The sequence below is a fragment of the Marmota marmota genome, unplaced genomic scaffold (assembly GCF_001458135.2).
Source record: "Marmota marmota marmota unplaced genomic scaffold, marMar, whole genome shotgun sequence".
Classification (NCBI taxonomy): domain Eukaryota; kingdom Metazoa; phylum Chordata; class Mammalia; order Rodentia; family Sciuridae; genus Marmota; species Marmota marmota.
This window is the reverse complement of record NW_026000241.1, coordinates 22,745,521-22,757,798: the sequence shown is the minus strand read 5'-3', so window position 1 is coordinate 22,757,798 and position 12,278 is coordinate 22,745,521. Positions and strand designations below refer to the sequence as shown.

The 12,278-nt window shown below is 37.7% G+C and overlaps 1 protein-coding gene across 11 annotated transcripts in view; it reads left to right on the top strand.

The window, feature by feature from the left end:
• The window catches only part of Rbms3 (RNA binding motif single stranded interacting protein 3), a 1,302,406-nt gene that overhangs the window by 834,265 nt on the left and 455,863 nt on the right, over window positions 1-12,278 (top strand). For all 11 annotated transcript variants that reach the window (XM_048795444.1, XM_048795441.1, XM_048795440.1 and 8 more), the window contains one exon: window positions 8,572-8,630. In XM_048795444.1, the coding sequence (XP_048651401.1) occupies window positions 8,572-8,630 (59 nt within the window). The remainder of the gene's footprint in view (window positions 1-8,571; window positions 8,631-12,278) is intronic.

The window sequence follows — 12,278 nt, the reverse complement described above, 5'->3', positions numbered from 1 at the left end:
ATAGTAGGGTTCATTTGACATACTTGCATGGAATAATAATGCCCCCCCTTTTGGGGGAGGTACTAGGGACTGAACTCAGGGGCACTTGACCACTGAGCCACAACCCCAGATCTATTTTGTATTTTATCTAGAGACAGGGTGTCACTGAGTTGCTTAGTGCCTCACTTTTGTTGAGGCTGGCTTGGAACTCACGATCCTCCTGCCTCAGCCTCCCAAACCACTGGGATTAAGGGTGTGCGCCACCATGTCTGGCTAATTTCCCCTTTTCAGTATGCAGTGCTTCCTCTTTCTCTCCCTTTCTCCTTTTGCCTATTCTCCTTTCTCTCTTAGTCTTCGTTTTATCTATTTATTGTTTTTTAAATTGGTGCTTTATAGATATCCATAAAAGATGGAATTCACTGTGGTATATTCATATGTGTACATAGTGGACTTTTTTCAAATTTATTCCATGCACACTAACTTTTGAAACTTATCAACTTAATGAATAAATACTACAGCACCAAAACACAAGTGGACTGAGAATTAAACTTTGATGTATACATATTTTACGGAACCTTGAGGAGTAAAAATAATGGAGATAAAGAGATATATACTAGCCAGGAACAGTGACGCACTCCTGTAATCCCAGGGGCTCCAGGGGCTGAGGCAGGAGGAGTGCAAGTTCAAAGCCAGCTTCAGCAAAAGTGAGGTACTAAGCAACTCAGTGAAACCCTGTCTCTAAATAAAATGTAAAATAGGGCTGGGGATGTGGTTCAGTGGTTGAGTGCTCCTGAATTCAATCCCTAGTACCCACCCCCGCCAAAAGTATATACTAATTCACAATGGGAGGGGCTAAAGAAAAATATAGGTACTATGGATTGGGCAGAGGGGAATGAAGGAGGGGAGGAGGTATAGGATAGTAGAATGATTCGGACATTATTACCCTATGTACCTACACGATTACACAACTGGTGTGATTCTCCAACATGTACAACCAGAAGAATGAAAAGTTACACTCCATTTATGTCTGATGTGTCAAAATGCATTCTACTGTCACATATAATTAATGAGAACAAACAAAACAAAACAAAAAGAAGTATATGCAAAGAACAAGCAGGCTAGGATAACTCACGGAATCTAAGGGGTTTCAGAAGGAAGGTGTTCAAGGAGGTTGAATGGTAGCAAGATATCCAGGCTGATGATAACTGATTATTTCACTCATTCCAAAGTTACTGGCTATTTTTAAAAGTCTGATTCCACAGGAACAACACAGAAATTGGGCAGTGGGCAGATAGAAGTAGCAGAAGTAAAGCAATCATACAGGAAGTCAGGGCATGGATGAATAGAAGAAAACCAAATGATGCCCAGGGTACAGCAGACAAGGCTTTGCATATGTGTAAGGGTAGATAGAGTGGGAAGAGGCCTAGCATTGGGGAAACGTTTATATTTCTGAAAAATATAGGTGATATGTAGGGACACAGGCCACAGGCATCACAGGAGTGAATCATAATTGAAGGGGAGACAAAAACAGTGACTTTTGTTTGGAGACAGGAGGGATGGCTAGAGGCGTGAGAGCTGGAGGTAGCATATTGAAGTGCTGGCAGGGCCTGGGATCTGCAGCCCAACTTTTGGAGACTGGATAGTGCTTTTGCTGCTTGCTAGTTATGTAACCTTGGGAAGGTTATAAGATGTCGCTGGCTCCTTGTCCTCATCTTTAAATTCAGTTCCAGACAAGAGCCAACCTCATGGGGGTTGTGGTGATGACTAACATGATTTGATGTATGTAGAGAGCTTTGAACAGCTGGCCCATAGGAAGTGTGAGAAAAGGGATGCCAACTAAATAAAACAAATTGGGATGGATGTCAGAGAGGCTCAAAAATGGAGACACATGGAATCCTGAGCATGTAAAAACCCCTCCAAAATCTAAAAGCCACTTACAGAAGACTCTGGAAATTGATACCACAAGATTTGGCTCTTGAAGACAAAATGGCTCCCGGAGGCGTGTTGCTGTTCACAGTCAACCATGCATGAATAAATGAGCAGTTGACAGCCCTGAAGACCAAGGAATGCCAGGGTCAGGATGTGGTCAACCAGGTAAAATGACTTTCTTAGCTGACGGCCAGGATAGGAGAAAATAGAGAAGAGGGTGAGCCTAGGATAAGGATACAGAGCAGTGGATACTGGTGGAACGTTAGGCCATGAAAGTATCTGGGAAGGTCAGGGAGACAATACTGAATTGGTTGAGCCTGGAATAGAACAAGCCAGAAGTCAGGTGCAGCCTGAAGGAACCCTAGTGAGGCAAGAGCAAACAGGAAATCCACTGGGAACGTAAATGAGAAGCCATGCTAACACCGAAGCCCATGTGTCCTGAGGAGGGCTTCATCAGCACTGAGCTAGAATGTGCTGACTCTACCAAACGGTCAAAAGATACTCATATCTGAGTTATCAGTTATGCTATTCAGTAAATGCACAGGTAACAAGGAAGGATTTAGTAAAAGAATGGAAACATAGAAGCAATTAGTATGTTACATATTGTGCTAGGAGTTTTAACATGGTATTTTATTTAATGCTTAGAGACAGTGTAAAAAAAATAGGGCTTAGTTATCACATTATACAAATCAAGAAACAGCAGCTAAGGAGTATAGTACCCCAGGCCATATGGGTATTAGAGCTTAGAGTCATATCTATATTATTTGATTCTGAAGCCCCTTGTCTTTTTCTAAATTAGCTGACAAAATATGAAAGGATGCTAAGCATGCTCAAATATGCTGTGATCAGTTGGAAAGAGGACCCAGATGTATGTGATTTGCAACCCTGTTGGCATGGAAACCTCTTTATCACAGCCTTCTGCTAAGAGGGCAGACTAATCTACCCCAGTCCTATAACCTAAATATATAACCTTAATGTACAACGGATGAGGTACTAACTGTAAGAATTAGAAAACTAGTGATTCTCTATTTCATTTAGAGATTGAAAATGAAAATATGCATTTTTGGTCTGCTGCATCTGTTCCATGTTGACATCCATTTCTACTTAAAGAACCAGTAAAGACATTAACCAGTTAGTAATCAATATGTGTGTACCAAGTTTCTTACTAGATTACCACTCTAATTCAATCAAATATACTATCAACCAGTTATTTTGGGTGAAGAATGAGAATAGATATTGCCCGTATTTTCAGATACATTATAGGTATCTGAAAAAGAATGTCAAACAGGTGGATTTTAGTTGTAATTTGTCATTGTATTGGCTAAATGATGAACATCATTAGGCAAAAACTCTGAGAAACATTGTCCATTTTTAAAACATAGACTGTTATTTGAATGAAAGAAAATGCAGTTTGGGATATGGTTGTTGATGTCTGTGGAAAGCTCCCATAGTCTCTGGGGTCCTACATATCTCATGCTTTGCAGTTTGTGTTTGTCTTTTGGAGCAGTGATTCTCAGAGCACCACCTGTTGTGCCAGACTCACCTGGGAAACACAAAATTCTCCAGGCCCGCTTATAGAGTTAGAATTTCAGGGGAAGGGCCCAGCAATATGTGTTAGCAAACCATCCTAGTCATTCTTGTGCACATGAAAGCTTGAGCACCATTGTTTTTTAGAGTAGGTCATACTTGAAATACAACAGTACAGCCCCTTGGATCCCATTGAACTTGTTTGTAGCATGAAAATATAATTTGCTAAATAGTAACACACTGATCTGAAAAAAGAAACTTTTTTAGAATTGCTTTTCTTTAAGAAATATGAAGAGCACTTATGATTTTCAAAAGAACTTTTCTAGAAATCTCACTTCTATAGGCTCTTCTTTTAAGTTCTTTGGAGGGTGCTTTGCACAGACATGTATGTTAACTGGAGACATTTTGTAGAATATATTTGTGAAATTTACTCAGTGTTGATACATGGTTTAGAGTTTCTTTCTTTTTTTTTAACTTACACATGACAGTAGAATGTATTTTTTTTAACTTTTCTTTTCTTTTTTTTTTTTTAGTTGACAATGAACACAATATCTTTATTTATTTTTATGTGGTGCTGAGGATGGAACCCAGTGCCTCACATGTGCGAGGCAGGCCCTCTACTACTGAGCTACAGCCCTAGCCCAGTAGAATGTATTTTGACATATACATGGGCTATAACTTATTCTTGTGGTTGTATATCATGTGAAGTTATACTGGTCATGTTTTCATATATAAACATAGGAAAATTATGTCTGATTCATTGATTCATTCTATTGTCTCCCATTCCCATCTCCCTTCCCTTACCCCGACTCTGCCCTGTCCAGTCCAGTGGACTACCTGTGCCCCCAGCCTATTGTGAGTTAGCATTCAAATATCAGAGAGAACATTTGGCCTTTGGGTTTTGGGGATTGGCTTGTTTCATTTAGCATGATAGTCTTCAGTTCCATCCATTTACCTGCAAATGCCATTAGAGAAGTACAAATTAAAACTGCACTGAGATTTCATCTCACTCCAGTCAGAAGGGCAATTATCAAGAATTTAAGTAACAATAAATGTTGGCGAGGATGTGGGAAGAAAGCCACTCTCATACATTGCTGGTGGGACTGCAAGTTGGTGCAACCTTTCTGAAAAGCAGTATGGAGATTCCTCAGAAAACCTCATTTTACCTTAATTACCTCTTTAAAGATGTTGCCTCTGGTATAGTCACATTCTGAGGAACTGGGGGTGAATATTTCCACCTATTAATTTCAGCCCATAACAAATACACATACCTTGTCCACTTACTTGTAGTTTGAACTGGTTAATCCTTCAGAATATTAATGGTTGTGAACTTGTAGATGAAACCAATGTAGTCCATCAAGGACAGCCCTCCTGCATTCCAACAGGGGCCCCAGAGCTACAGATTTGCTCCATTAGCATCTCCAAATGCCAAAGAATGAATGAGCCATCTAAAAGTAGGCAAACAACCACATTTGCTAAAAGGATAATGTTTCATCCATTAAATAAATGTGATACCTTTTTCTAGTCTGGTATCAATATAGAAGGCATGTGAAAAATGAGTTCGCTGAGAGTTAATTGACTGCGGAGACTCTATTTTCAGTCTCTGCCTGTATTTTTTGAATTAATATACACAGTGGGTGATTCAGCAAAGGATTTAAAAATAAATTCTTTGTAGAACGCTCTCAACAATTTGATGCCTTCATAATTCATGAAGAGTAGACCCATAATAGCTTCTTATTTTCTCTTCAACTTTGGAAATAAAATATGCCATTAGTTTAAATTAGGCTTGTATGTGGAATAATCAAGTGTATCAACAAATATAGTTTGACTCAGATATCACTTAACACTAAGAATAAATGCCAGGAAAGAAATGGCTATTTTAAAAAAAAATCTTATGTAAAACCTGTATTAACAACTGAAGCTAAAAATATTTTAAAGATGATGGACAACATATGAGTTTATACAATTCAGTTATGAAAGCTCAAACATAAGATTTATACTTATTGTAGAATAGCTACTGTTTAAGGAAATACTCTTAGAATGTAAGGAAAATGCTCTTTGACATCTGGCTTTATTTGGTGACCACAGGAGCATTCTGGGTAGTTGGTGAATATGTAGATGCAATATGGAGATATATATATAATTTTTTTTTTTTTTTAGTGTCGGAAGGTGTTAGCAGTGCTATATCAGGGCTTCTCACATTGCCTGGAGAAGGCCCACATGGAAAGAATTACTGTATCAAATGTGGTCACTTCATTTATTTCTTTCCCCCAAGAAGTTCAAACCTCCAGGGAGGTAGGCCATGGATAGTATTCTATCTCTTCTTGCTGTAGGAAACGAAAAGACAGAGACATGAATTGGATTTGTCTGAAAGCTTTTGGATCCAGGAGGCACCTGGGACCACTGCTTAGGTGTCCATTTCCAGGCATCCTTCAGTCATTTGGTCACATTTTTTTCCCTCTAATATCAGACTTTTGCTTTCCACTCGTGGGTGGCTCAGTTGGAGACAAACTTTATGAAGACTTAAGTCTTGATCTAAAACCTGGAAAGGGGAAGAGTGAAGGAGGTAAATATAGGTTTAAGATTTCCTCTTTCTTTTCTTTTTTTAACCTCAAAGATCTTATTTTTTTCCTTTACAGTGTGCAAAAATATACTTTTAGTATGTCTAGTAGTTTTTATTCCAGTCTCTTTGTATACTTGGACAAAACGCTAGGAAAATAAATTTAATATAGCTCTTCACAAGTTTAATATTAGCTTGGTGGCTTCTGTGCTTGTGTCTTTTAAAAAAGTGGCTTAAACTTTATTTACCTATAGCAGTTGTTGACTTGGCAGGTCATGAAGAATACAGCCCCACTCATGCAGAAAGTACCTGTTTGCCCTTATGAGAGTTCAGACATGAACTGTAACCAGTGGCCCATTAAGTACCTTCTCTTGTTGTTCAAAGCATATCCTAGCTCTGCAAAATAATGGTTAATGCAGAACATTGTAACAAAGCCAACGGTTGAAATTCCTATAACTCCAGTGAGGGTAGAGGTTGTGTCAAGTTTTCAGAGTTGGGTTCCATTGTTTTATTACTTCACAGTGTTGGAAAGTCTCACCTAGAGTGCAATGAGAAATAGGGAAGTCAGGAAACAGTTTACTACTATGGTGAGTGATTGTTTTTTTTTTTTTTTTGTGTGTGTGTGTGTGTGATTTTTCCATTTAAGGTAATATTGTAATAGTTTCTGGGAAATAAAGTAAGTTCTTTTTCTTCTTTTTTATTAAATTGCTTGCCAAAATATAAAATACAAGTGCTTTCTACAAGAATGCACTTGATTTTTTTAAAGTTGTTGTAAAATAATGATAGCAGCATTTTCCATATCCTACATTTAATGGAGAAGAAAATATCCTTGTGATATTGAGGTAGTGATATAATATGCATACCTTCAGTCCAGAGTCCCCTTGTGAGATGTCATTCTGTATAAAAAACAGTAATTTTCAATTTTATTTAAAAGCTAGAGCTAAATTTTAATTTTGAAGGTACTTCTATAAAAATTTCAGGAGAAGCTTTAGAAACCAATTAAGAAGGATTTTTGTCTTAAGGCTTTCGTTGCCTGACATTATGCGTTAGTTATACATATTTTAAATTCTTTTTCTCTCTGTTTTTTTTAAAAAATCATTCGCATACTGTATTAGCAGAACCTTTTGTGGAAAATAGTTTCAGCAAATATCCTTTTTCATCATCATCATCATCATCATCATCATCTTCTTTTTTTATTTCTCTATATTTTGCAAATGTTTCTTTGCCTAAATTGTCCAAAACTAGTAAGTATTACATCTAGTTCCTTGATACGATCTGTGAATCATTGTCTACTGAAGGAACTGTTCAAATATGATATTATTTTACTGGTTACTTTTCCCAAAGAGAAACTCTTGTATGAAATCAGAGTTTGCAAGAGAGGCATGTATGTGTTTTCTGTGAAGTGAGAAAGGTCAGCTGTAGAGGGTTTGGAAGGGAATGAGCATATAAGTTACTAGGCATAGAGGTAATACAAAATAAACAAAAAAAGTTTTAAACTTATGAGTGTTTGTGTGACCAATTGCATGAGAACATAGCTAATGAAACTCCTTTCACTAAACATAATGGTGTAAATTGTAAACCTCATCTTTTAGCAAATAAAAGATCCTTGCCCAATTTCTTACCAGAAGATTTTGACAGTCTAAGTAGTAGTGATTTAGTGGCTGTTTGAAATAGAATCTTTATCCTCTTTTATGTCTCATCTACCACAGAGAATGCCAAATACTGGTATTCTACAGTAGATGAGAGGATGATCATAATGGGCGGAAGAGCTAAGATTAAATGTGAGCTTACTGTCAGCCACTGCCCTCAGTTCTTCAGGTTTGTCCCATTTAGCCCTCACATCAGCCCTAGAGGGAAGATACTATTATCTCATCTTATATATTTACAAATAAATTTGTATCATTGCAAATAAATAATAATCCACACTATTATTTGAATAGTTTTGTCTACGTCACTAGATGATGAAATGATGTAAAGAGTCCCTGAGGTGGCCAATCAAACACATCCAGGCTGAACTGGGATTCCAGCTGTGGCCATTTAGCACCATGGTATATTTTTTGAACTACTACACTAACTGCCTATGGAACCTAACACCTGGATTTCTGAAGATGTGAAGTTGATTGAACTGGATTTCATATATGTAGTTTCTCATTTTTTCAGAAGAAAAAAACCTGAAATCTAAGGTAGATGGGTTAAACTCTTCGAAGTCACAGCAGTAGGTATGAGTCAGAATGGGAGGTGAACCCCATTCAACCTGGCCCTGAGGCTTATACTGTTCTCCATGAGTCCATAGACAACAATTTACCTTGATCACAATCACATGCATTTCCTTTCAGCCACCAACAATAGTTCAATAGGTTTATCTATGAAGACACAACCCAGTGCTCAGGAAGGGGAAATGCACTGCAGAGTAATAAAGAAGATCTTGAGAAAGGAGATCATCCAGGTGTGAAATGGGAGTTCAGAACTTGTTTTCCGTGGTATATTCACGCTCAATTATGCCCCGAAGTTCATTAGGCTATTTTAAGTCTGTTCCTTGGGTTACAATAACAGGGCTTTTTCTTTCTCTGTTTCAGGTATGGAAAAATTGTATCCACAAAGGCAATTCTTGACAAAAACACAAATCAATGCAAAGGTATGTATAAGGGCATCCATACTCTGAGCTCTCTCCTATGCTGTTTGATTGATGGTTCCTGAATCATGGTGGTCGAGGCCTCAGCTGCACAATGATGGCAGTGTACAGTATATGGCAACCCTCTTTAATAATGCCAGTGCTTTGATGAGTTGTATTTCTGGTAACATCGCTCATTAATTTTTTTCATTAACAAACAAAATGAAAATCACAAATCAGAACAAGTATCAAATTGCTTCAGCATAAAACTAAATTACCTCCTAACAACTTTGGGTTGTCTGATTTGAATGATATTATCAGGGATGCAAATTGATTTCCTATATAAAAATGAGGAGCACTGGGGGAAACTTTCTCTTGCAAAGCATGTTTTAATTTCTCTGTTCTTTAAAGCTTTAGCAACATTTGTTGACAAGGAATAAATTTATTGATGGGCCCACTGTATCTAAACTTTGGCTATAAATAATTCACAGGATTTCAGAGTTGGTATTTCATTTAGTCAGGCTTTTTTTTTTCTTTTCCTGAAAACATATCTGAAGTCTTTTGACTGTGGCTTATATTTCTCAGTGTCTGAGAATCCCATATACTTTTAAAGGTTGTGTTACATTTTTATTTGTGAAATCTATATGGTCTCTCTTGCATGACTCCGGTTCTTACTGGAAAATTGGAAAGCTTCTTATAACATATGTTGTTTGTTGTTCTTAATCCAGTCTTCACTGTAATACTGAGATCAAGAAGTGTGGAAGAGCCAAGATCATTTTAAAAACTGTCCCCATTTCTTATGCAAATATTATATGCACACATTTTAAGGAAAAAACCCCACTCATATGTGCATATATATTTGGGTAATGGGAGCCAGAGTCAATTTAGCAGTTTAAAAAAAAAATAGCATTCCATGTCTCCTTTAAGCTAAAAAATACAGTAGTTACTATAAAGCAATGATAAGACATGGTTTCTGCCACCCAAATGTTCTATTTCTTGTTGAAAAGAAATCAAGAAACGATTCTTAATATTCCTATTAGGAAACGTGCATTGCCCTAGTTTATGTCAGAGTGTCACAGAAGTACCTGTAACAGAGGTATCTATAGAATGATATCATGATCAGAACTGTACTATTGGCATAGCCCTGTTTGGGGGTAAATGCAGTTTTAACAATGTGCTGAAGGAGATTCCTTTCTGGGGAATGAAATTTATAAAAGCAAGGCAGAATGCTTGATATCAGGATCAAGTTGATGTTCTGGAGAAAGAGTTTCAGAATATAGTTATATAGTTATATACTATATAATATAGTTGAGTAGACCCATGTAGCTGGATTGAAAAATCAGACCTGTTAAGGAATTTGGTAGAGAGAAGGATGGGATGAAGCTTTTGGAGGCTTTAAAAATGTTTTTCTGTAGGTTTCAAACTTATTTCTGCATATAACATGGACCCTTTGATATTAATAGTTTTTGAGTAGATATACTATGATTGCTTATGTATTTAAGAAAAGATATTTCAGCAAAAATGGGTGATATTGGATTACAAGGAGAGAAAGTGAAGACAGATAAAGAAAAAAAAAAGAAGTTTTGAAGCCATAGGTCAAGGGTAAAAATAAGGATAGAGTCATTCTGTTTTCTAATTATCATTAGGGTAGTGGAAAGGGGTCACTATAGAACCAGTTACTCTCTATGAAGATGAAAGGGAAGGCAGCATCAAGTGAAGCTTGCATTTTGGGTGTTCATGATTGGGGAAGAGGATTTGCTGCTCATAGAGGTTAGAAGTCCAGAAGTAGCAATCACAAGTTTTGCGGGGAAGATGATAAATTCCGTACTGGACATGCTGAGCTAGAGGACCTGGCATAGCAATTGTGTAGGAAACGTCAAAGAGGAATCTGCGAGAAAGCTTAGGGTTACAGATGGCCAAGGGAGTGAGATCACCAATGGACAATCTGTGGAAGGGGAATGGGCAGGGGTACATTAGGGAGAGCAACTGAAAACAGTATTTTGGAGAACATGTAGGAGTAAAACTGGAGCATGACAGTCATTCCTGGCTGTGGGAAGCCTCTGGTATGTTAGAAGCATTAGAGTATGATTCCCAATCTATTTCCAAACTCTTTTGGGTAAAAAATATCTATGGGACGAACCAGAGAAAATTGAGATCCCAAGACAGGCAGCTGATATCATTGATGAAATACCAACCAGAGGCATTAATCAATCATAGGCAAACAACATCAGGGAACCCTCGTACATTCTATGATGTATTTGATAGCTGCAGTGGTCCATATGAAAGGGCCCTTCCCTAGGCAGATTTTTGTTCAACCATTCAGACATCTCTGATCACTGGATATCATTGGAGAGGACATAGAGGAGACTGTCCATGTGGAAAACTATCCTTGTATAATTGTGTGGTTTGAAAAGTGATTTAACCAAAAGCAGGCCAGAGTCTCCATAAGTAAGTTATCCAGTGTGCAGGAGAAGCTAATCTGTACAAACTACTGTGGGGCTCCTCAGCTTAAGTCCTAACTCCTATCCATAGTTTTTGGTAAGTGCTCATTTAGTTTTCTGTCTCTCTAGCGAGATGTTTGAAAATAACGAAGACAGGGCCTGTGTAATCTAGAATACCTCTTTCCAAAGTGGGAAGTGTGCAGGGTATAGATACATGGCTTATTTGGAGTAGTAGAAAAAATTACTAGAACATGCATCTCTTTTGGTTTCTACATGAACTTTTTGTAAATATTTTGCTATGTAAACATCATAAATACCTATGTCTTCAATATGTAAGTATTGGGTTTTCCACTCCAAGATATTTGTATTCCTAGCAGTCAGGTTTGAAAAAGTAGTTTGGAAATTATTGGTCTTAAAACATAATAGGCACCCGTAACTATGAAAGAGAAAAGGAAGAAGTAAGGGGAGGGGAGGAGATGGAGCAGGGGAGACTGTGGAACAAACTGGGAAAGTTTCATGAATGCATGAAATCGATCCTTCAGTCATGCTGAAGCTGACTGTGGGGACTAGAGGGCTGGAGATCTTTTGCTGAGAAGGTCATGTGAAGAAGCCTTGGTGATGATGTGACCATTATACACTTACAAAAATCCTCCAGTCACCTTGTTTTGGCCTCAGCCTTTGGAACCTGTGGTTAGCAGTAGTGACTCTGACTGATGATCACCTTCACCAAGCACATCATGTGAGGGGCACTAAAAAGTAAGCAGTCATGATCAGAAGTGTACTATTGGCATGGTCATGTTTTGGGACAAATAACCATCTTAATGGGGTACTGAGTCCTATTTAGGGCATGTCCTTCCAGAAAAGTGGACCTTGATGTAATTACACATAGAGACAATTAGGAAGAGACAAAAATTACATTTCAGGAGAATGGTTGTTAGTTATGAATGATGATCATGGAATAAGTCTCTGAGATGTGGAAGAAGATACAGGTGTTCAGAGAGTTCAAGGACCTCATGAAACCAGGTACTGGAACAAAGATCTCAGGGTTTACTGCAAGCCTCCAGAAATGAAGCAAGGGAGAAGTTGACAAAAGTGACTAATCCAGAAACTATTTGTGGAAAAATAACTAGAATGATAAATTGAGGGTCTGTAGACTATGGTGGAAATGAAGGTTAAGCTGGTTTTAAAGTTGGTTGACTGAGATTCTAAATTGGAGATTTTAGATAGGACT